General features: G+C 39.9%; 2 protein-coding genes across 5 annotated transcripts; both read right to left on the bottom strand.

Moving 5' to 3' along the window:
• Nucleotides 1-353: 353 nt before the first annotated feature.
• Nucleotides 354-8,938, bottom strand: stau1 (staufen double-stranded RNA binding protein 1). Of its 4 annotated transcripts, none has more exons than XM_014976150.2 (15): nucleotides 8,753-8,938; nucleotides 6,618-6,845; nucleotides 5,977-6,098; nucleotides 5,742-5,898; nucleotides 5,478-5,634; nucleotides 5,212-5,383; nucleotides 5,019-5,117; nucleotides 4,693-4,905; nucleotides 4,461-4,604; nucleotides 4,204-4,350; nucleotides 3,253-3,328; nucleotides 2,852-3,171; nucleotides 2,648-2,770; nucleotides 1,519-1,598; nucleotides 354-1,089 (listed from the first exon to the last, which is right to left on the bottom strand). In XM_014976150.2, the coding sequence occupies exons 2-15, from the start codon at nucleotides 6,808-6,810 to the stop codon at nucleotides 1,002-1,004; spliced, it is 2,091 nt and encodes a 696-aa protein (XP_014831636.2). In that variant the 5' UTR covers nucleotides 6,811-6,845; nucleotides 8,753-8,938; the 3' UTR covers nucleotides 354-1,001. The 4 variants fall into 4 exon arrangements, with proteins under 4 accessions (XP_014831636.2, XP_014831637.2, XP_014831635.2 ...); XM_014976151.2 differs by having other exon boundaries at nucleotides 5,478-5,631; XM_014976149.2 differs by having other exon boundaries at nucleotides 5,478-5,631; nucleotides 5,742-6,098; nucleotides 6,618-6,871.
• An 87-nt stretch (nucleotides 8,939-9,025) lies between these two features.
• On the bottom strand, nucleotides 9,026-23,207 carry LOC106909713 (protein polybromo-1-like). The gene is made up of 30 exons (XM_014976147.2): nucleotides 23,098-23,207; nucleotides 22,621-22,795; nucleotides 22,410-22,507; nucleotides 22,028-22,175; nucleotides 20,969-21,118; nucleotides 20,729-20,845; nucleotides 20,440-20,508; nucleotides 20,244-20,342; nucleotides 20,080-20,165; nucleotides 19,910-20,001; nucleotides 19,613-19,829; nucleotides 19,362-19,503; nucleotides 19,182-19,267; nucleotides 18,816-19,095; nucleotides 18,589-18,694; nucleotides 16,943-17,582; nucleotides 16,036-16,253; nucleotides 15,368-15,559; nucleotides 15,080-15,237; nucleotides 14,743-14,985; nucleotides 14,176-14,321; nucleotides 13,902-14,059; nucleotides 13,430-13,613; nucleotides 13,133-13,337; nucleotides 12,811-13,009; nucleotides 12,578-12,730; nucleotides 11,197-11,358; nucleotides 10,781-10,845; nucleotides 10,410-10,614; nucleotides 9,026-9,440 (listed from the first exon to the last, which is right to left on the bottom strand). Exons 2-30 carry the CDS (start codon nucleotides 22,759-22,761, stop codon nucleotides 9,277-9,279), a joined length of 4,923 nt encoding a protein of 1,640 aa, XP_014831633.2. The 5' UTR covers nucleotides 22,762-22,795; nucleotides 23,098-23,207; the 3' UTR covers nucleotides 9,026-9,276.
• Nucleotides 23,208-24,652: the final 1,445 nt, after the last annotated feature.

The following is a 24,652-nucleotide window of genomic DNA, read 5'->3' as shown; positions in this document are numbered from 1 at the left end:
TTCCCATTTTGACTTAAACTTTTTCCAGTCTATAATATTACATTACAGCTCAAATTACCCAAATCTTTATAAATACAAAACCTACCATATTTTTTCTAATTAAAATGGGAAACTAATGGTTAAAAAGAACTAGAAGCTTTTTAACATTTTCCTCCTTTCATTTACTTCTTTACAATTTTTCCATCACTATGAGTTTTAGCATCTCAGCCACAAACCCCCCCCCAAAAAACAATAAATAAATAAATAAAAAGGCTCACATCAGGCTCGGAGAAAGTCTATCGTATCTATATCAGCTATCAGTAGACAGTGGGGAGGGGGGGGGGGGGAATAAAAAGTGCAAGACAGTAGAAGTATTTGTTTTGTGCCTGCAGACACAGAAGTTTAATTACCATTATGGTTATGGACAGAGAAGGGAAGATGACATGAGGGAGAAAAAAGGGGTCATGGGGGACGTCACCGCCACACACAGCAGTGACAATCACATTACATCACACGCTACATTTAGTAAATAATTTTTGGTTGTTTATAGAAAGCACTCTAGGAAAATCAACAAAGGTTCGTCCAGCTGCACCCTAGACCAAGAAGAGGCCCAAACTTAACATATTTTCTTTATCAACTAGCTTGGTGGGAATAAAACATAAAAACATGTAAAAATATAAGAAACAATTTCTATCCAAAACAAAACAACGTTCACAGTTCATCACTTAAGGGTTTGTTGTTGTTGTTTAATCATATACACTCAAAAAAAAAAAAAGAAAAATCATTGACTAGGATGCAGCTCTTGTTTCTATACTGAAAAGAAAAATAAATAATGTGTACAATTAAACAACATTAAGGAGGAGAAGCTATTTTCCTATCAATCTTGTTTAACTGTGAACATTTTGTAACAGTAAGCTTCACACTTCAGGGCCCACAGTGGGTGAAGCTATCCGCAGCGAGCCAAAACAAGAACGCAGTGTGGTGAGTTTTCTCTAGTGCTTTCACAGACAACCAGACCTGATCTAAGCCGTGCTATCCAGCGTCTGTGCCAATGTGCTTGAGTTAGCCTGTTTGAGGTGCAGGTCACCCTCCATTTCCTGCTTGCCACACCTGCAGCAAAAAAAAAAAAAGATCAGATTCAGTTTTGCTGTAAGGCTGATCAAATAGGGGGAAAATACAGAGTAGAACAAGAAACGCAGTGTAAAAAAAAAAGGATTGTTCCCTCAAAAAAAAAAAAAAAAAAAAAAAAAAGAGGCTGGAGGTATTTCAACGCGAGAACCTCAAGCTCGGCTTGTATTTCTTGAAATATAAAGTTTTATTAGACGTTGCATCCAGCCTATTTTAAATAAGTTGCACTTTTATTTTTATTTGAATATAAAGTAATTCAATAACCAATACCACAAACGCAAAACTAAAAAAAATAAATAAATAAATAATCTTTTCACCTCCAATAAAAATTTTAATTATAAGCAAGTTGATGATTTCATGGGTAAATAAATGCATAACTAAATGTCAACGTGGCATTTCTTCACGTCTTACCCTGAGGCTGGTCCGTTCCCTGTCCTTTCGTTTGGCTGCTGGTCTAACTCTGACAGCAACTTCAATATTTTCAGAGCAGCCTGCAGAGATAAAAGGAATAACATTTATTACACTGAAGCCCATTTCAGACAGACAGTTCTTGGTTTACGCTCAGCACCAGGTTTAACAATGCCTTCTGTCTTGCATTACAGTAACTCAGAGATCCAAAGGCACCGAAGAGTTTTAATACTCAGCAAATGTTTGACTCACTAATGGACATATATTGTCACGTTTTTCTGTTGCTAGATATTCATCTGCAACTGTCGTCTCAAAAAAAAAAAAAAAAAAAAAAAGAAGCTGAAAAGATGCTGTGTGTATGAATCTGCAAAACTACATACAAAATACTGATATTCCTTGAATTTCATCACATTTTTTGATGGAACAACTACAAACCAAATTGTATTTTATTAGTATTTAAAGCAGGGCATACTTGTGAAATAGAAAAAAAAAATGTTTCAAAATGTTTTGCAAACAAAAACCTGCATTCCTGCAACGACTTTACACATCGATAGATATTTCAGTTCATTTTTTGTAAAACAGGTTGAAGGAAGAGCATTTCTCATTTAAAAAGGGGCATTTTTATCCAAACATGCTTTTCCTTAAAACCCATTTTAAATGTTAAATAATCTGTACCTTAATTTGTTTTGCCTTTTGAATCCAGTTTTAAGTTTTATGCATTCTTATTGTGAAAGACTGAGAGTTTCATTAATGAGAGTTGCTATACAAATAAAATGTACTTTTCTAAGACTATATATGCATACATTGCGTATCTCCAGGGAACAATATTTTTTTTTTCGTGTGGATAATAAGGGATAACTGAACACTGAGTGTCCTTTTATCCACCAGAAGTCATGTTTAATTTTGTTCATGTTAAGTATGATCCATTCTAAAACAGTACTATGAAAAACAAAGCTCTGTTTTCTTGTGATCATTATTATTTTTTTTTTGCATCGTATTTTTAAATATACATATATAAATATAATAGACATCTTTCCAGCTAATTTGAGTTTTTTTTAAGTGGCTATAAATGGATTCTGGATATTTTCATAAATCATAAGTACTTTTATAGAAGTTATATTTAATTACTTACCATATCATGACAGGACTCTATGTCTTTTCCAACGCCATGACTGATGAGCGGAGGCTGGGAGGAGCAGTTAATCAGCGATACAAATTCATTCCTATTGTTTTTTGGGAAATCCTTGTATTCCACCTGCAAGCAAATCGCATTCTTGTAGAAAAAAAAAATACAACTATAAAATCCACGCTTTAGTGAAGGCAAGGTGCCGTTTACCTGCAGACCCTGTACAGACGCAAGATAGGCAAGCTGTTCCGACGGTCTGGTGAGCGGTCCGTGGGGAACCTGGATCATGTTGTTTGTGTTCTTCAGGATTGTCACGGCGGTCACGGACGTGCCGGCATACAGCAGCTCGTTGGCGATGGTGGCAGTGATGGTGGTGTTGCCTGGGTTGGGCACAACTCGGCCGTAGTCCTTGACCTGGGATCCTTGGCAGACCCCGACTGCTTGCGCCACCTCGGGCACCATGGGCAGGATACCCGCAGGCAGCTGCTGGTGGCTGAGGTAAGGCAAGCGGAAGTCCTCCTCCTTGGAGCCTGACATGAACACCCGTGTGAGAAGATGCTTGTGATGTTTTTTTTTTTAACCCATTCAAGGCGACTCTAATGGAGACTTACCCGCAGACGCCTCCTCTGCAGAACCTGGTTCAAAGAAGGTCACTTTGCGCCCATCACACGACTTTTTCACTGGCGTCTGAATGAAAAAATATCAAGTCACATACATATGTTTTACTGGGATTTATAACATTAAATTGCACATATCATTTTAGAGCCAGGGGAGTTAAAAACGTAAAAAAAAAATATATATAAATCCGCCTGGTTTCAAATGACGGAGGTTATTTTCCAACACTCTTCTAACAAAAACAAAGAGCCTTTTGGAGACGTGCCCCTGTAAAAGGAAAAGCCGCCTAAAGCAAGAGAACAAAACTACTCATTGTTTTGATATAAAACATCAAATATGCCAATGAGTGAAAAGGATGGATTACCCGTCATCCACCAAAAATAAAGTTTCCGTTCAAAACCCTTTTCGTTCAGCGATACCAAACAATCAGGAGCCTTTGCTTTTAGGAAAGAACCTTCCCCCAAAGCTGAGGGATGAGGAAACGTTACAGATCACGTCATGGCGATGAGGGAAAGCTCTAATGGCGTGGATTCAGCAGCCATCATCCCAGAGATAACCACAGGCAACTCAGAAAATGTGCTCCACGAGCCCAACTTATTTCTGGAGCTCTCTGTCACTACGAAATATCTGCCGACATTCACGGATTGCGTAGTTCAATTTCAGAAGGCGAGTTCCACAGTTAAGTTACATTTACTTTAGGCCGTTATAATCACTGTTTTTTGTAGGTGGTCAATGAACAAGCCTAGGTTTTTGTAGGTGATGTCATCCCTTTGGCCAAGTTCTGAGCTGCATTGGCCTCGATTTCTATCCGTTTCAAACTTGGGACACTAATAAAAACTAATTCAACAAAAGAAAAGGAGATGTTGTAAAAGCTGTGCTGCGTTTCCTTTAAAATGAATACATTCATGAAACTTTGTTTTTTTTCTTTTTGAAAACCGAGCAGTTACCTTTTCATCAGATTTGAGTGCTGGTTTGGGAGGTTGAGGCTGAGGCACTTTATATCCCAACAGTTCCAGCATTTTCTCAGCTGCATTCCTCTTGGCCACCTTCTTGCTCGGCCCCAGCCCCTCTGCCGTCTGGCCGCACACGGTCACCTGCAACAGACGGTGGAAATCACCAAAAGTCCCACAGAGAACGAACAAGCAAAGAAGAAGCGCAAACAGAAGCGCGGCTACCGGCATGCCTCAGACTGCAGATGATTCACCTGCATGACGAACTCCCTGCGCCGCGGCAGACCTCTTTCTGTCACCATGCTGTACTCCGGCTCCTTCTCCTTCTTGGCCTGCTGGATCTGAGCCAAGCGGCTGATGGGATTCATCCCCTGGCCATACTCGGGGCTGGTCTGCAGCTGTTGACACGATGGATAAATCGTTACCTTATGAGCAGCCTTTAGGCCTCTTCTGACTAATCCCAACCAGAGTTAAAAGTTGCATCACCTTGATTATAGATTTTGTTTTCTTTTTGATGCGCGGCAGCTTCTTCTCCACGCTGGGTATGTGGGGGAGCCTCTTTAACTCCACCAGCACTGCGGCGGCTGCCAGCTTCTTGGCAATCTTTTTGCTTTTGCCCTCACCCTCTCCCACGAACTCCCCGACTACAACGCGCACTACAAAACTCTTCATGTGTGGAGGCCCTTCTTCCTTTAAAATCTGTGTGGAGGGGGAAAAAACAGCAATCTCCCATGTAACAATATATATTTGACACACAATCCCTTCTTATTCCTTCGTAGCTGGATCTTCGAGAACAGCAAATCCATTCGAACCTCAAAGTTGACGGGTAGGTTCCTTTTCAGAGCAATTTCAAACACTTGACTTATTTCTGATTTGTTCAAGTTCTCCTCCTCCTCGGGCTCTCCGTTCATCTGTCAAAAACAACATTAAAAATAGAGAAGTTGTGAGTCTCCATCTAGCACCGCATAAAAGCCTTTTCATGCTGAGCTGCTCTACTTTTCTCACCACTGGCGACTGCTGCAGCATTGGCTCCTTCTGCAGCACTTTCAAGGCTTTGGCAGCGGCGTCGTGTTTGGCCTGCTGCCGCGTCCGTCCCTTCCCAGTGAACTGCTGGCTCCCGACGGAAAGCTCCATGTGGTAAATTATTGGTCCCACTGGAGGAAATGGATAGTAGTACCTGGACACAATGAGAGAGTTTACAACCAACTGCAGATGACAATTATGGAAACATTTTATTGACTTTTTTTTTTGCCCCTGTGATGTAAACTCACTGTTGCATAGAGCGCTGGTAAGGTCCTGGAGCGCGGACGCTGTAGTTGTAGCTTGGTGGTCGCATACCCGGGTATGGGTCGATGGGTTTAAAGTTGGGTTTTTTACCAAGCTTCAAACAAAGTGCATTCAACTCCATGGTGTGTGTGCTGCCATCTACTGTAAGGCAAAGAGCAGAAAACTCCTTTAAGATAAAATCCACGTGTCCATTTTCCTCTATGGAAATGATTGCTCAGATTGGGCCGGAGCAGGTTCGAGCGGCCCACCTGGGTTCCTGCCGGTGTTGCGGGGCGTCCTCGCTGTGGGTTTGGGAAGCGTCGTCTCGGCGAGGGCAGATGCAGCGGCAGAATGCTGGGCTTTCTTGATGCTGGTTCCTTCGGCCTCCCAGTACTGATCTCCCAGTGTGAGCCTCACCGAGAAAATCTGAAGGGAAACTTGCCTCATTAGAATAAAAGGCACAAAACAAGTCGGAGAACTCAATTCTGTTATGGAGACGTGTACCTTGGAGTGAGCTGGTCCTTGCTCAGAAAGAAGCTTGTACTCGGGCTGGATCTTGTTGAAACGGGCTAACTCATTCACCAAACACATGGGGGTCTTCTCTTTAGGGTTTGCCATGTTGTAAACTAGAAGAAAACAAAATAAATCACTCACAACCAACCACCTAACACGGTCCTAAACACTTAAAAGGTCCCTTTGTTGAAATATTTCAATTCAGAAGATCTGAGTACATAAAGGGTTATTTGTTTCAAGAGTTTAACGTTAACTTTGATGATCATGGCTTAAACCCAACAAAAACCAAAATTAGTTCTGTAAAAATTTTGAATATTGCATAAGACAAAACAAAATGCATTTTATGGTCACCTCCATAAAAAACTGCAACAATTAAAAGGAGCCCCAGTCGAGAAGTGAGCATTTACCATGCAGTGTATATTCATGTTATTGGCCTCATCTAATGTCCTAATTAAATGAGAAACTGAATTTTCATTCACAAAAAAAAAAATAGTGAAATATATCACTATGTTTAATTTTTTCAAGTGAAATGGTAAAACAATGCATTTTCAAAGATTTTTTTTTTTTTTTTTATTTACTGACATGCATCAGCATCCTTCAGGAGACCAAAATATATTTTAAGGCAAACAAACCTGTGGCGGTGTTATAGGGAGTGGCGGAGCCAGCGGGCAGAGCAGAGCTTCTGATTGGCTGGCTGGCGCTCTCTGATGGAAGGGCGCCGGTAGCGCACGGGATGCTGTAGCCAGGCTGCGGCTGCCCCAGCTGCAGCGGGGCAGAGGCAGCAGGAATGGCGCTAGGCGGACACTGAAACTGGAGCTGAGACATTCTTTTGCTCTGATGCTGAAGTCAAGACGAGAAATCTGCAGAGTGGGAAATAATACAACATCTTCCAGGAAAAAAAAAAAAAAAAAAGTAGCACCGCATTCAGAGCACTTCAAATCACGCCAAAGGTGTTTCAACGGGCTGAGATAAGGACTTTTTACAGGCCAATCAAGTTCATTTACAAACTCTTTTAAGTTGTTTCTAAAAACAAACTAAAACAAATAATCATCTGTTTATGAAGCATCATACTTTGCAAAATGCAGGATGAAATGGTCGGTTCTCTTAGCAACCCAGACAAGATCCTCTACAGACCAGTGGATGTGTGCATCCCTGCACCTGATGCTTTGCACTGCGATCAATTTACTTCTTGAATTTTTCTGAAATCAATAAGGTCAAGTTTTGACTGCGATTGGTTGACACACAAAATAAGAGAAAAAAAAGAAAGCAAATACACTCCTAGTAATCAGCTGATAGACATTAACCAAGCATATAATGAAATCGTGATTAAAAAAACCCCGCATAATTAAAATTCATTGCCACACAGCATCAGCTCTATCTATTTTACGGAAAATATCTCTCCTTTGTCAGTCTTTTCTGTTGAAGACACTCTTAGGCTCTCTAAAAGTTCTTTCGACTGCTAACATTTTGTCACATTAAGAGCTATGGTAAGGCCTAAGGCGTTTTGTGAATGACTTTGCTGAGGTACAATTATAAGAAAATCTTAAAAATTCCAGAAATTCTAAGTATTAGGAGCTACATTTAGTCCAAGGATTCTGAGAATACAGGCCCAGGGCTCATAGGTGTCAAACTCCGGTCATCAAGAATCGGTGTCCTGCAGCCTTTAGATGAGCTTCTCCTTCAACACGCCTGATTGAAATAAGATTCATTAGGAGGATTCTGAAGAACTTGACTGCATGTTGAGTAGGTAATATTAGGCATTTGATTCAGATGTGTTCAACTAAGGACACATCTCAAAGTTAAAGGGACCAGAGTTTGACACCCCTAGCCTGTGATTGACTCTATACACTTGTGACCACGATAGTGGCTGAAACACCTGAATTCAGTTACTTGTACAGCTGACCCAGTACTTCTGGATACTATCGCAATGAGGCGGTTGATGGATTACAGTCCTACAGTTTCTAAAATTGTTTAAATTCTGCATTAATCTAAATTACCCAATGAATAAATGCTGCAGTAGATGGCATGCACCTTTTGTAGAGGTGAAAGCTCTCCTCCTGACTTAATGATGAAAAATCTGAGCAAAGAGACTTATAAGCTTTTTACTGCTTAACTGGATTTCATCAGTCTTTCCTCCAGACATTAATTTTCTTTTGTCACGCATCTTGTGCGTGCTCTGGCGCTTCTACGCGGTCTAAAAATGTATATTTGGGCGTTAAAACTCCGATTTCAGTCACGTTTTAAGCGCTAATTCACAAATGTCAGTCTGTCGAACCTTACCTGAAATTACCCGACTTGCAGATGAAATGTCACCTTAAATGTTTCTGTTCCTATGAGATTAACCTGTATGCTAGCCAGTTAGCTGACGCATACAGGCACGCAAAGCACTTGCAGAAACATAATAAAGGTCAACTACATTATTTTGAGCGATTATGCAACCTGTCTTTAGAAAATACTACTGTCAGCTAAAAACATATTTAAGTTCCCAAAATAAATCAGGCCGCCGGTTTGCTACTAAAACAATGTTAGCAAAGCAGCTTTCTCGCTGCAAAGCCACCACCGATTTAATTTTCGCAGAATCAAAAGCCATTATCTCCAAAAGATAGTGTAGATATGACGACAAACCCGTAATAGACGAGCACAAAGCTTGACATTTCTCTACTAATCAGGTCTGATGTTTAATTTACCGGCGACTCCTATAGCAGTGAATCAAAGCCGCTAGCTATGTGGCTAATGCCGACAACTCTGAGCAGAAAATCAACCTCACCTAGTCGCTCCTTGTCTTCAGATTTTAAATCAGTCCATGCGAACTGATGGCTTAAAGTGACTTGTTTTTTTTCTTGGTTCCAGTTTCTTGCCTCGGTGTGTTATTTTATTGTCAAAATGCGGGCGGCTAAGAGAACATTGGGAGGACAGGGCAAACACTAAAGAGAATGGCACAGACTTAATTCTCTCCAGGATATGACAACATCAGACAGGAAGTACTTCAAATAAAATCCAAAATAATTTGGAAGCGCATTAAAAATAGACCTACAGCAGGTAGAAGGAGATCATAATTTTATTTTGGTTGCACAAGTACTTCAAAAAAGAAAAACTTAAAATAAAATTATAGGCTTAGCGTCACTATTATTCCAAATTGTATTAAAAAACACACACTATGAAGTCCATTTTTTAAGCTGATAAATATAAAAGTGGTCATTACTCACTATAAAATATTGCTTCTATGGTCTAGCAGTTTAAGAACATGAGGATAAAGAGTCGTTACTGAGGTGAGTGGTTCTATGTGGGAGGTTACAGGTTGTATGCCTGACAGATATTCAGAGAATCTCTCAACATTAGGTCACGCAAACGCCACAATGCGTCCACCATGGTTGTGTGAGCTCCTTTGCTCTTCAGCCAGTGTGCTGGAAGCCGACTCTCCTGCTCTTTGGTCAGGTGGGCATCACGTCTTTGAGCTGTAAAGGAAAGAATTTACCGATTTAAACAATGCTTTGCAAATATATTCAAACTGCCTGAACTTCTCCACATTTTGCGTTACCACAACAGCCTTCAAGTCGTTTTTCACTGAGATTTTATGTCAGAGACCAACACAAAGAAGTATATATTACAAGCTTTGAAAATCCCATGGAGCACTGCGCACCAAATCATTTGGATATACAGAGAATGGCACAATCACAAATGAGAAGGGAAATGTGTTCTGGTTAGATGAGACGAAAGCTTCACTTTCTGGCTTACATGCAGGTGCTAGGTTCCATAGAAAACCAAGAACTTGAATACATCATTCCTACAACCCCATATGGTGATGGAAACAGTTTTTTTTTTTTTTTTCATGAGCGAGAGGAAAGTTGTTCATTGTTGATGGAAAATTGGATGCAGATATGTACAAGGCATATCTAGAAGAAAACCCTTTTGAAGCCACCAAATATTTGAGACCATGGGAGAGATTCACATTTTACTAGGACAATGACTTAACATACAACCGTTTTATTCTCTGTATGAGCAAGGCTTATAGAAACAGACTCCAAATGATTTGCAGCTGGTACTTGAGTTAAGTGGTTTCCATAATACTAACATAGGGGGCCTGAATACAGATGTACACCTCAATTTTCAGATTTTTATGAGGGAAAAAACTGAAAACCTTGTATCTATCTCCTTCCATTTAAGGATTACACACAACTTTATTTTTAAATTTGTGGTTGCAGTCCAATAAAATGTGGAAAAAAATCAAGGGGTATGAAACATCTGAAAACTAAACAAGCAAAACCACATACACATGTTTATTGAAGTGTGTAAAACCATGAAAATTACATATTTTAAGTTTTGTTGATCCAGAAAAAAATACTAAAAATGTAGATCTTGCAACTTAATTCATAGAATTTACACAAACAAATAGATACAAGCCTAAAGGGAGCAGAAAGAAGCACCTTTCAGCATTTGATCCCACTTGCTGACAGTGTTTGACTCAGAATTTAATCCCTCTATGTACTTCAGGTAGGCCTCTGAGTGGAGCACCCTCTGTGTTTTTGGTGGTGGTGCCACAAACATCGGAGTAGTCGGCTGCAAATGAGACGGCTGGCCCTGTCCTGGATATGGAGGAGGAGCATGCTGTCCTGGACTGAACATGCCAGGCTTGAAAGAAATAGAAAATAAATCAAAGCTGAATGTTAATCACAACATTGCTGGATCACTACGATAACCGCTTTCTCCATTTAAGTGCAGCTAATGAGGAATCAATATGACCATAAACACACTAAATATGATTATTTACTTAAAAAAAAAAATAAAAATCACTCACCTGTTGAATGAAGTTGCTTTGCCCAGGACTTCCTGCCATGCCATTGATGCCAGCTCCCATCATACCTAATTTAAGACATAACGTGCATTAGGTTTAAGAAGACCCCTGAGTCGGTTCTTATTGCTGGATTTCCTTTACATTAGGACTTACAACAACTTCTACAATTGTTAGTCTATCAATATCAGTTAAATGTTAGTTATCTGGTATCAGCTCTATCATGCAATATGTGTATGAATATGGATGTTGTACATTAGGTGTGTTAAGTGAGTGAATGTTGGCTGTTTGAGAGCGGGGAGCTTTCTCAGCTCCGTGTGTAGCTCAGGCTTTGTAGCCTGTGGACCAGGTAAACCCCTCCAGCAGGAGAGACACCACCGCATGTGACTGAGCAGGTGTGGCTAGGACAGTCGGGCCCTTACCCTGATGTGGCATGCTCGGATACCCTGGCATGCCTTGGTGGAGATGGTGAGGAAGCAGGTTAGGACCCCCTGCGGGGTGAGGTGGCATTGAGGCCACACTCAGCAAACCCTCGTGGGGGCCCTGCATGGGCATGTAAGGTGGGCCGTAAGCTCCCATCATGCCTTTGGGAAGAAGGCGAGGAGAGCACAACACATTCATGCATAAGTTACATGCAGCTGACTCTAAAACAACATGCACTACTGCTACTACACACATTTGCCCTTTTCACACATGCACCTTCAGAACATTTGTTTATGTTTCAGTCAAGTTTCCTCCCTATTTAAGAATTACACTGGATGGGAAGTGTGAAAGTTTATTGTCCCCCCACCCCGAAAAAAAATATGCTGAGCACTTCAGTTTATATGCAAGCATCATGGATGAATTCTATGAAGGTAAAAAGGCAATGAAGACAGACTTTGCCAAGTTTTCAATAGTGACATTAAGCCTGTCTCCACTTGCACAATGTGAAAAGAAACTCTGGGCAGTTGTGTAGTCTAAAGAAAAACTGATTAGTGAGGCTAATCACAACAAAAGACTTTAATTTACCAGGCAGCATAATGCTTAGCATTAACAGAACAAAAGCATGTGTAGCAATACTACGATCTGCTGTCACTGCAGTTTGTCTGATTTAGCAACGTTACCACTTCGTTGCCATAGTGAATGTACAACGTAATCAGAGCTAAAGGCGGTCAAACAAAAAATAATGGTGTGTGTAACCTTTCCTGGACAGGCAGTGTAGCTTAAGCAGGGAGTAAAAAGCCATAACATTGATATGACCTTAGGAATCATTTGTGAGCATAAAGTTCCTTCATTTAACCCAAACTGATCATTTCAAGTAGACTGAAAAATGTTCCGTCTCTCATTGGGTCAGCATTTGCAAAAGAAAAAAAAAACAACAACAACATGCATACATGCATGAATGAGGAATAAGGAAAAGCTTTGTGTGAACTATTAGAAAATAAAATTACACCTAATTGGCAAAAACTGGTAATGCTGAAGACGCAGTGTGTGAAAGGGGCTGACAATGCACATGTTTGAAAATGAATGAATGTTAAAAAAAATAAAAACTGTATATTAAATGGAAAACTTGATAACACAACATTCCTGGTTAAAAAGTCAATCATGCAGTCACTGTCATGCAAAATCACACATGAAACTGGAGATGATGACAATATAAAATATGTAATAGAAGCAAAAGAAGAAATGAAATGCTTCCAGAATGTGGATTTATGTCAAAACAGGCCTAAAATGTTAAAGGAAGGTCAAGGTTTTCAAACAGTCCAGCCTCATTTTCCTGCTGCCTTGTTGTCAAACACTCGTGCTGTCTCTGAGAGGGGTTACCTGACACAGGTGTCATGGACTGGTTTATCATTCCCATAGTGCTAGGCGAAGGCACCACCCCCATCAGTGCCCCTACAGGGGTACCTGCTCTAGGGGAACCTTGCTTGAAGGGCCTGTCACGTTCCTGTTGCTCCACTATCCTAGCGGCACGCTCTGAAACATAAAACCAGTTTCTCGGTTGACGTGTGCTAACACAGTGACCCTGATCCGGCTCTCAGGTCCTAATTATTCACCTTCATATTCAGCTTTCTTAGAAGCTTCAAGGTTTCTCCACTCCGTGCCAACAAGACGGCTCAGCTCCCCGAAAGAGTAATCGGGGTGTCGAGCTTTGATGATTGCTCGCACTTCACTGCTGAACAGAATGTAGCCGCTCATGTTGATCTTTCTCTTGGCTCCTTCCTTCTTTGCCAAGCCTTTTACCTTAGGAGTTGCCTTAATAATAAATGAAAAAACAAAAGAGTCCATTGAAACATCAGCAGTAAGAAGTTGAAGCTTCTGATTGTAAAATAAAATGTAGTTTTGTTAGGGTTAGGGTCTTTAGAAGTGTATGAATACCTGAGGTGTATACGACAAAATGTCCATGTCACTTGTAAGAGAGGATTGCATCTGAGGCATCGAGGGCGTCGTTGGAGCGTCTTCATCTTCATCCATGTCATCCATGTCATCATCTCCATCTTCCATGTCAGCCAGCTTCACCTCAAGCTCATCTATTTTTTTGTCCAAGAAGGGTGAAGCTTCCTTTTGCGGCACTATCAGCTTCCTGTAAAAGACATCAAAACAAACGAAAGGTGAAACAAATGGGAACAAATTGGCTCCATTAGGAAATCAAATAATATGACTTAGTTCCCAAACCTGAAATAATAGACCTCATCCTCCACCACTTTGGAGGTGTACGAGAACCGTTTCAAACCCTTGAATTTTTTCATTGTCTTCTCTGTCTCAATGTAACGGCTCTCACACAGTAGGATGTCTTCCTCTGCAAACTCAGTGGGTCTGTTGGACAGGTAGTCCTTAAAAGAGGACACCATGCATTTACCTGACAGAGAGAAAGAAATATTGTTATTGAATTATACTAACACTCAAATGTAAGCTTTATCACCGCTGTTCTGGGGATCACATACTTCACATATACTACAATGTGAAGAAAATATGTGGGGGGGGGGAAAAGGGGACTGCCTCTAAGACATTAGGTGTGTAATCAGTCAATTAGCTTCTTAATCTAAGCAAGTGGCTGGGGAATCAGGATACTAATGGTCTGAATGATTGCACATAAATGACTGAACTAAAGTTTCAGAAAGAGTTTTTTTTTTTTTTTTTAAAGTACCCATGACACAAGACATGGGCAGGGTCTCCTCCCGATGACTCAGAAACACTTCTCTCTTGTAGAACATTTTTGTGGGCTCATGCTCCGTTTCCTCTGGATGAATAAAGATGGGTCCAAAGAGAAAGGTAGTTCCATTCTGTACCCACAGCTTTTCTAACCTGCAGAGGAGTCAAAAAATATAATCAATCAATAACTACATCATCTTTAAACAGGACCAGCATTAATTAAAACATTATTTCCTTAACAATTGATTGAATGGTGAACTTTCACCAACCTGGCAACCCGAGGTTTTGACAAACCATGTGATTGGATGTAAACAAAGTCACCCACTTTAAACCACACGTTGTTGAAGCGTAACTGCTCATAGTACTGGCAGCCTGGTTCAGTTCCACTCATCTCCATAGGGACGTCTTCTCTCTCCTAAGTTAATTCATGAATGTACACAGAAGAGATGTTTATACTTTCATAATGTTTTGTACACAGAAATGACAACTCCTTAGTCACCATGTCCCATGTCAGGAAGTGGGTAGCTACCTTAGGAGTTAATTAATCCTCTGTAGGACATGGAAAATAATAAATGTTTTTGCTTGGTCACAATACATGAGGGAAATCAATTTTCCTTTTTCTCATTACTTCAACTACAAGATTACACTTTAAAGTGAGATTCCCTGCAGAGCAAGTACTCCAGTTTCATAATTCTGAGGTACACTAATAAACAGTTGTTCTTTAAAGTTTACAAAAAAAACAACTAATCTAATTTTGCTATTGTAAATAAATGTATGCAAAATCTTTAAACCATAATGTCAAGTATTTAATTCAGGAAAACATGACATCGTCTGACCTTTTCAATAAAATTGCCATGGCCGGTGTATGACATTGCCATTTTTTCCAGGTCAGGTTTGGCAAACATTGACGCTACACGAACAACAGGAAGAGGAACTTCTCGGTGTACGAGTTTCACAGAACTCTCCGGCATGGCCCAAACTTTAATCTTCTTGAAGGACTTGGTTCTGGCAGCATAACGTGATTCGCACACATACACATCCTCTGGTTTAAAGCCCTCAGGCTGCATCTTGAAATAATCCTACACAAAGCAGAAGGTTGCTAATAAATACATTTGATAATTGAATTAAAAAAATCTGGTTTTCATTAATATTTTCATTTTAGAGTAGTCTTACCTTCACAAAAATGACCATGCATTTGTCAAGAACTTTACTAATGGAAACCTTGTTGTAGTAGTCGCTCTTGAAGACCTCTTTTTCCAGAAACTTGCGTGTGGCCAAATGAAAAGTTTCACTGGGCCTGTAAAACCAGCAGCCGTGGAGCCATTTCCCACCTTCCGACACAAAAGTAAAGAAAGATTAAAACACAGAGATTTTCAAAACCCTTGTTCAGTAGACTGAAACAAGGGTATCAATGGTTTACTTCCCGAGAGCAGATTAAGTGGTAGAAAGTAGAATTTTTACCTGTTTCATCTTCCCACAAACGTTCGATGCAGACAACATGAGGCTTCAGGTTTGGTTCTGATGGCTCCACATAAACAAAGTCGCCCACATGGTAAGTTCTGTTCTCAAAGCTGCATTCTTCACTGTAAACAATCTTTGATTCTGATTCAGACTGCCATGCCCCTTTCTGCAAGTCTTCTGCTTTCTCCGCCTCTGTAAATGAGAACCCAAAGAATGAGTTAAATGGGCTGAAAAAAACAAAGTTTAGTCTTATTCACATCATTGTGATGAAGCTATGCAGCAACCAAGTGACAGGGGTCAGAATTTGCCATTTTTTTCTCAATTGGTTCTAATTTGTGATCACCAAGTCAAATAACATAAATTGATTCATTTTTTTTGTTTTGCAGTCATTCTTTCTATCAAGCCAGAAACTGGTTACAACCAGGAAATGAGGTGTTGGTGCATCTCCACCATACTGAGACAAACATTTTTTCAAAGGTTTTGTTGGCTCTAGTGGCCTTTATTTGAAAGTAGTTTGACAGGAAAGAGGGTAATGACATGCGGCAAATGTCTCCAGGCCGGGAGACGAACCTGCGACCACCGGCACGAGGACAAAAGCCTCAATATGTGGGTTGTGCTTTGCCCCTGCATCACCACAGCACCCCATACTGAGACAAACATTTACAAACCTTTGTTTTCCTCCTCTTCCTCTGTTTTTTGCTTGTCTTCCTCAATCTCTTTAGGGATTTTCTCCCTCTTCTCCTGCTCCACATCGTTGTGCAGGTGCTTTAACGTGTAATTGAGGGCAATAGAGAGTAAGATCTCTCCATTCTTGCATAACTCATCCCTGATCTTTATAAAAAACTGATGAAGCTCAACAGCATCCTCAAACACCTCAGAGTCAGTCCTGTTAAGTGGGGAAAAAAAAGGTATGTTCAACCACAAGATACAGCTTCCAAAAGTAAAGCAAAGGGAAAAACATGAGTCAAAACAGCAAGCTAAATTAAATGAATAAGACATATTACTATCGACAACATTAAATATCAGAAAACATTTAAGCTGCATTTCCGTATTTGTGTTATGATCCAAGACGATGTGGCCATTTTAATGTAAACAAGAAACACTATTTTCAACTAAAGACTATTTAGAATCAAGTAAGTAAAAACATTATAATGAGTTAATATCACTCTGATATTTACAAACAAGATCACCACAACTATAAACAAATGTTTTATTTATCAACTAAAGTATATCAGTGAGTGAATGTAAAGATTGTGGTGAAAGATAAACCACCCAGTTACAATCATCTCTGCAAAAGAACATCTGTTTTACTTAAAACTCTGCTTTTAAGAATACAACATCTTGGGGTTACAATAAAAAGTTGATTTAAGTGTTATTGTAAAACTAGCATACAAAATATGTGAATAAATAAAAATCTACCCTTGACAAATAACTGGAAGACATACATTTTACCATTAAGATTTTTCATCATAAACTCATTTTTTCTCAAACAAATGTTTTTTTTACATACTGAAATTAAAGGTATTTTCAGAGGGACTTATATTTTATGTTTTTTTTTTATTTAAGTTTCCATACCTGTTCAGCCTTCTCGCCTTCTCCAGCACCTCAAACACGTGCTCCTGGAAAACGTCCAGTCTCCGGTAAAGACCCCGCTCCACATTATTCCTGATGATGTCAAAGTTAAGCATCGGCCTCTCAGGGGCGCTTGGATCCACAGCAGGGATCTCAGCCAGAGAGTCACTGTAACATCGGCCCTCTTCGTCCTGGTGGCCCATTACCGACACAAACAGATTCCTGATCAGCTCTCGCACCAGGGGTCCCATGGGAGGGGGGCCGGAGTCCTCCCCTCGCTCCTGCTGCTTCCGCGTCTCCAGTAGCACTCTGTGCAACACCAGAGCGTCCCGGTAGATCAGCGACTCTGGCTCATTGTAGATGCAGGCGTTGTTGAACATGAGAGCAAAATCCTCGAACAGAGCTTCGACATCCTGGTAGCGGCCTGCTAACATGTGGCTTCGGATGCGCTCCATATCGATGGGTCGTTTAATTGTGGCGTAGTAGTCGGGCAGCTCGGAGCGAGACGGCAGCCGGAGAAAGATCGTGCTTAAACGGCGACCTCGGCGGTCTGTGAAGTTTCGGACGGCGTCGTAGAGCTCATTTAATTTCTGCTGGAGAGGGGTGAGGTATTTGGACTTCTTTGGAGAAGCGCCACTCTTTCCTGGGGATAGAAAATTTAACTCCGTGTTAAAACTGCAAATGAGAGTTGTAAAACAAAGACATGTCGGATAAAACGTTATGAAATCAAATCACAAAGCAGGTCGCAAACTTCTTCAAAATATGACGGCACACCTTATAAAGATGTGTAAAAAGCCCAAATGTAACCTCTTTTGTTGAAAGAGCTATATCTTAACATGTTAAGATTAGATGGTACATTTGGTCACTATATTGGTGGGGGTTTTAAAAGACCCACAGATGACCTATTTTTAAATTACTGGCAAAGACTCTAGATTTTTTTTTTCTATGTCCTACTACTTTAATGATTTCATTTAACAAAATGAGGCTTTTAGAAGAGGAACCAGCCCAAAGCATCATAGTTGCTCCATCATACTTAATAGGAAGGTGTTATACCACATAATGATATCTTCCTTCATGCTTTACCTATCTGACTATTTTCTAGTAGAAAAGTTCCATCTTAGCATACTTTTGACTAACAATTTTACTTCAGGCGGCTTACCAATTAGAATTACCTAGAAACTCTGATGCACGCAAAAATGTAAACTATAAATTAAAAAAAATGCTTCAGTTAAATTTAAAGGGACTTATAAGACACTCAATTGATTAACCAGTGAGTTAGTAACCACCATTATTTCTGTGACATCGTATTGACACTGAATAAGTGTTCTTGTTTGACATTAAAACAATTCTTCAACATTATAAGACCAAAGTAAAGGAGGGATTTATTTTAAGACCTTTTACAGTTCTTGTTGACTAAGCGTCAACTTTGAATAAAAGAATAGTCCAGGTTTTCTACCGCCGGAGTGTAAATGGGCTAAGCCAATAAAGAAACTGGAAAAAAAAAAAAAATCTCCAACATAAACAAAATTGTAAATTTGTAACTAGCAAAATATATCAAAGGGTATGTATGAATTGAATATATTTGACTGCAGCACATCCAGTCTGTCTAGTAGGTCAATTAAAACACGGCAAACACTGACAACACCTACGTAATTTCAATTTAGGTGATCCCACATCCTCCTCCTCTGGTGGTGGCCCCAACTCCTTCCGCTTATCTTTTAGTATCTTCTCCAAAACGTCTGCGTCGTTATACACCTGCATAAACCCAAAACCTAGCGTCAGAAAAGTGTATTGCCTTTCAAAATTAGTTTTTAAATGCAACTGCAACTCCCTAAATAAATGTTTAATATTTTATAAGAGAAGTCTTGCTGCAGACCTGAGATCCCTCCTCGTTATAATGCCGAGCGTTACGAAACATAAGCTTCATGTCCTCTATGAGCTCCTCCTCGTTGCCATAGCGTTCGTTTTTAATCTTGTGCTCGATGGTTTTCAGGTCCATCGGTTCGAGGATGACGTTATAGTAGTCAGGGTAATCTTTCTTGGATGGTTTGACCATGAAAAGATCACACAGACGTCTGCTGGTAGCTGCCTCCCTGGCTTCACTCACTGCTGCGTACAACGCTTTCATTCGGTTCTTTTTGATATTTTTCTTGTGGCTGGACACATGTAGAAAAACAACAAACCGTAAGGATATGAACAACTTAGAATTATTAAAGAATGCTTAACATTAAGATCCTATAACCTTTTCCTCTTGACGCTTCCTGCATCAGATGACAAAATGCTATCTCCATCTTCCTCTTCTTTCCTCAGAAGCTCCCGTTTCTTTGCCTAAACAGACAACAGAAAGAGACGCATAATACGTTATCTATTCAATATTTTTCGTTGTTTTGGACTAATATCACATTTAACAACTAATTACTACCTGCATAATCTGCTGCAGCCTAAAGGCTCGTTTGTATATGCTGGAGTTGGGCATATTGTAGCGCTTTGCGTTCTCAAACATCAAGTTGAGGTCGGCATCTATTTGTTCCACGCTGTCATACTCGCCATTCTTCATCTTTGCCCTAAAATGTAAATGTAGCACCTTGTTTTTAACTCCTTTTGCCCATACACACTTCCAGTAGAACAATAATTTGAAGAAAAGTCAATGAAGTCAATCGAAACGTAGTAAACCTTATTTGCTGCAGCGAGATGGGCTGTTTTATCTGCTGATAGTAATCAGGATACTCCCTGCGGGACGGCAGTTGCTGGAAAGGTTCGGAGAAGGCCTGGCCCTGGCTGTTCCGGGCCCCCCGCACGGCTTCGTACAGCTGGAAGATTGGATTGCTCATCTCCATGCTTGAACTCTGGCTCTCTGCCTCTGACTCGCCCTCGTCGTAGCAGACAGAGCCTGTAAGCATTTACAGTTTGAACTGTTATTTTTGAACGTAGCTTTATTTTTTTTTCCATGTCCAAAATGCTGAATTTTACCGGAAAGCACAGGGTCATCCTCGCTCTCCGAACCATAATGAAGAGCAACACTGACACCAGAAAAGCGATCTGCTTGTCCTGATTTGCGGTTTCTGCAGGAGAGCCATAAATTTAAAAGCATATTTGTCTGAGTAATTTGGTGGTTTTAAGAAGTGCAACTATACGGGTACCTGATACGAATGCTAGATTTAGTAGGCTCAGCATGTTCGAGTTCCGTCTTGCGTTGGATAAAGACTTTTTTAATGGTGTTTGCATCCTGTAAAATAGGAAAATGTGATTAGATTATTTTAGGAACAACTAAAATATCAAAATCAAGAAAGAGAAAAGATTCCACCTTGAAAACCTGAGATCCTGGTTCATTGTACGTTTTGGCATTTTTGGTCATCAAGTCAATGTCCTTGGCCATGGCATGAACACTTTTATAGTATCCAATCTGTTAACATAAAGTAAAACAGTCAAGTACCGGTACGCAGATGTAAAACTGTGAAACAAGTTTGCAAAGCATAACAGAAAAGGAGTAAACAGGTTACCTGTATTCTCTGAGCAATCGTTCTGAGATCGATTGGCTCTTTTATAATAGCATAGTAGTCTGGGTATTGCTACGAAGGACAGACAAGGTGTGAAACAAAACAATCAAACATGTCAGCATTAAAAGAAATAAATAATACTTTGGGGCCTTAATTTGGAATCAAGGCTACATAAAGAGATGAGAAGAATACAGAACGTTTAATGTGTCAACTCATGATATTATTGTGCTTTTATTACCCTGAAAGTAAGTATGATCAATTAACTGGTATTATTACAAGTCTGAATACTAACCACTTTGGAAGGCAGTTTTTGGAATAGTTCACTGACGAGGTGGCCTGAGGGGTCGGTGTGTGACACTATGGCCTCCAAGAGTTGCTCCAGCACTTCTTTCAGACTGCTACCCGATGTCTAAAATACAAATAAGCAAGTTAGAGGTTCAACAATGTAAATAATAGTACCGCATGTCTGTCAAAGTCATTGTAGTCGCTGTGTTACAATCGGATAAACATTAGCAACTTCACAAACACTTACCTCATATTCATTTGACATTCCTGGATTAGCCATCATGTCGTCACCTTCTTCATCGTCCTCATCTCCATCTCCAGGCTGCACAAATTCATTCCTTGTTTGCAAATACACTTCCCACAGCTTGCTCGCTGTTTGATACTCCTCACTGTCACTCTGATTAGACACAAGCATACGGTGGGACATCAGATGTGCAGCCACACTAGTCACACTTAAAAATTAGAGATCAAAACTGTCACAATTCTTTTGCACAGGCTGTGTTTACTGGCGTTATCCCACACATGGTAATGTGGCGAGGGAGGCGCAGTGGCTGCTCAGCTACTGACAGGAAGGCATCGCAGAGAGTGAATAAAACTGCCCAGCACATCGTCATCAGTCTGCAGCCATTCTTGGACTATGATGCCACCTTCCTTAGCCTGGTAACGAAAATGTCCTCTGACCCCTTCCATCCTAGACGGTATCTGTTTGAACTCCCTCACTATAGAAGGCAGTGAAGCTCTACTAAATGCATAGCAGACTCAAGAACAGCGTTTTCTCCTGATGCATTACCGTAGTTCATGTTTTCTATTTACTTGGACTATTTATTTAGCTAAAATGACTGTAAACTATTGTCTATCTGCTGGTTTCTTTGTAAACAGCACTGTGTATCCTATTTTATTTTTTTCTACGCTACATCAGATATTTAAATCATATTGACTATTTGGTACAGAGAAGAGAGTTAATTATAAAATCTCCAATGCCCATTACAAGCCTTGATTACATCAATACCCATAGTCAATCCCTTCCCCAAATGTCATTCTGTTATAAAATGGCCTCTTTATGATTAAGAATATATTGTAATCAAATTGGATGCTCCCAATCTCTGTTTCGATGTAGCAGTATAGTTGGGCTTTTACCAAGAAAAGAAGTTTAAAGGGCTAAATTTTACTATTTTTAAAGGTTAAACAAAATAAGATAAAACTAAATTCGTGCTCATATTAACAGCAAATGCTGATTACAGCCTGTATAGCAGCAAAGTTAAGAGGTTCAAATTTACTCCTGATGACAATCTCAAATTAAATATACCTTGTAGAAATTTCTAGCATTATTAAACATGAGCTGAAAGTCCGCAGTAAGCTGCTCCACATCATTGTATTCTTCTGACTTCAGTTTGTACTGGATTTTCGTCATATCAATTGGCTGGGAGACAACTTCATAGTAATCAGGCTGATTCCTGAAAAAGAAGAAAAAGAAAATGAATCACCTTACCTTAAAAATAATATTAACATACCTACTAATGTTTTATCTTTTATTTTGTCAAGTAAAACACAGTTAAAGTGAAATGTTATCTATATTTTACAGCCTGCTACATAAGTCACCAAGGCAAATTTTAATAAGCTGCTCAGACTGAACCAATAAATTTGGAGTGTAGGTTTATAGTAGTAGGCGCTGGACTTCTAAATATTACCTTCTCTTTGGTACCCTAAGGAAAACTTCACAAAGTTGCCTCCCTTGATCATCCTTGTAGTCTTTAACAGCATTAAACAGCTCATGGCACACAGCGATCTGGAGGACAAACGGGGCAAAAGGAAAACACACTCAGCCGTTGAGATCGGGACTTACGATAAACAAAGTCCAGTCAGATTAAGTGTAATCATGCAATGGAAAAGCGCGCTCACCGTGTCAACAGGGGGGACGTTGGATATCTTCCTTTTCTTCCTGCCGCTTCCAGCGGTCGAAGATGCATCCTCAGGATATCCTCCTCCGCTGACACTGCTGCAGGGAGAGGTGGCTCTTCTCCTCTTAGAGTTCGCCGACATTGCCGACTGCTTTAACAACAGACTAGCCCACTAGCTAAAGTAAAGATCCAGAAAAACAAACAAATAAAATAATAAGAATAAAAATCTGTTATAAGATTAATTCAAGAGACCATCAGTTGTTAACGCCCCCACCAAGAACAAAGTTAAAGCAGGAACTACCGTTCAACGGGTTGCTACGGCTAGAATGAAACAAAGCAAACCGATGAGCGGCTACTAGCAACCCATTCTAGTTATCTTGCTGCTTTTATGAAAAAGAACGTTAATTAAACAAAAGTTCCACAAAACATAAAGAAGTCCAAAACTAACAAAATATTACGTTTTTGATGCATATCTTACCGAAGTTCGGAAAATGTCACTTTAATTCCCTGAGCAAAAAACAGTCAAAGCTAGCTATGTTGCTAGCTAGCCTTCTTTGAAAACTCCTGTCCGGAAGTTGAAAATGTGTTGTTTGTCAGTGGGAGGTGCTGACCCCTTGAGTGTAGAGGGGGTACTACAGCTAAAAGAATATAAGAGCAAACACAAAAAACTGAATGTTTTACTGCAAAAATAAAATTAGTTATTTTACTCGCTAACCAAATAACACCTTTAAAATCCATAGGCAGATTTCCTTGGCTAGTATAATCTGTAAATGGTTTGAAGTTATTCTGTAAACACTGTTTACTGAGGTTTGATCTAAAGCTGAACATGAAGAGATTTATTTTTTTCAGTCAGTGTGTTACACCCTGATCAGTATAAAGAGCAACGAAAGGACATACAGGAGGACTTAGCACACTCTCACTCATACCTAGAGACTCGGGGAGACCAAAACCAACCAACCAGCTGTCAGGATGGAGTACCGAAGAAAACTCCTCCGCCCTCATCCATGGTGAGTAAAGATAGAAACACCGAGAGGCCTCAGCCAAAGACTCAAAGTCAGATCTCCTAAGGCAGTGGTGCTCCCAAACTGCTAATGGTCCTTAAAAAATTATCCCCTCACATTGAAATGTAACATTATGTTGCTGCAATGTGTTTTTAGACATCTTACCACAGAAGCCATTAATTGCTCTGTTAAACTACTAAATAAACGTAATATCTTTGACACTATTTTGCCATTGACATTCCTGTGTTTGTTTGTTAGTCCAGGACATTTACGTTCCAAAAGACCAAAAATAACAAAAAAGTTAAAATTCTTTTCGACCAAAATAACAATAAACTGTGCAGATATAGCTTCGTTACTTATTGAAGTTTTTATTATTCATTATGTTTATTTCTGATTTATTATAGTCCTCCACATATTCCAGTTAAACATGCTGTCAACCAACTTCTTTTTTAAACAATAATCTGTCATTTTCTTGGCATCTTCCAACAGACGTTTTGTCTGTCCACACCCTTTACATAAAGTTATCTTTGACAGTGTGCCCAGGCTTTTCTAACTTAGAGAAACAAGTGGGAGTGTCTGAATCAGTTAAAAAAGGAAAATAGGCGTTACCTTAAGATTGGGGTTTACATTCTGTTTAATCAAGAGAAATACATTTATTATGTAATATGATCTTCTGAAAAAAAAGTAAAGATTTTCTCTGTTCAGTGGCTGCTGCTGCTTTTGCTGCTGCTTTTCACATTATTCACAGTGAAACGATGTGCCTGTTTTGAAATCCCCCTAAAAACTGTGCAGAACCTACACACTCTGCACAAGCAGATGTCTAAGAAAAAAAAAATAGAAAGAAAGAATGCACCTCCCATATTAAGAGAAGGTGGCTCGACGACCAGAAACTAAATTTTGCAGATCCGTGTTGTTGAGAGAACACTTAGTGATTTTATGGTACACTACGTCCGTAGACGTCTGGATTTCTTGACGTCAAAAGAAGTCTGAGCGCATCCAGCTCTGCGCACAAGCTCAGCAACCACATCGCTC

The sequence above is a fragment of the Poecilia mexicana genome, unplaced genomic scaffold (genome assembly GCF_051168715.1).
Source record: "Poecilia mexicana isolate PSO_F unplaced genomic scaffold, ASM5116871v1 scaffold_5, whole genome shotgun sequence".
Classification (NCBI taxonomy): domain Eukaryota; kingdom Metazoa; phylum Chordata; class Actinopteri; order Cyprinodontiformes; family Poeciliidae; genus Poecilia; species Poecilia mexicana.
This window is presented reverse-complemented; position numbering and strand designations above follow the sequence as displayed.

Coding starts and splice junctions, on each gene's coding strand:
- stau1 (XM_014976149.2), bottom strand. CDS start 6,810: ATGTCTCAGCTCCAGTTTCAGTGTCCGCCTAGCGCCATTCCTGCTGCC. Junction 5,118..5,211: donor TGCTGCAGCAGTCGCCAGTG/GTGAGAAAAGTA, acceptor TGTTTTTGACAG/ATGAACGGAGAGCCCGAGGA. Junction 3,172..3,252: donor TGCAGAGGAGGCGTCTGCGG/GTAAGTCTCCAT, acceptor TGTTCATGTCAG/GCTCCAAGGAGGAGGACTTC.
- LOC106909713 (XM_014976147.2), bottom strand. CDS start 22,761: ATGTCGGCGAACTCTAAGAGGAGAAGAGCCACCTCTCCCTGCAGCAGT. Junction 14,322..14,742: donor ATGGCAATTTTATTGAAAAG/GTCAGACGATGT, acceptor GAATTAACTTAG/GAGAGAGAAGACGTCCCTAT. Junction 11,359..12,577: donor GTCCATGACACCTGTGTCAG/GTAACCCCTCTC, acceptor TTCTTCCCAAAG/GCATGATGGGAGCTTACGGC.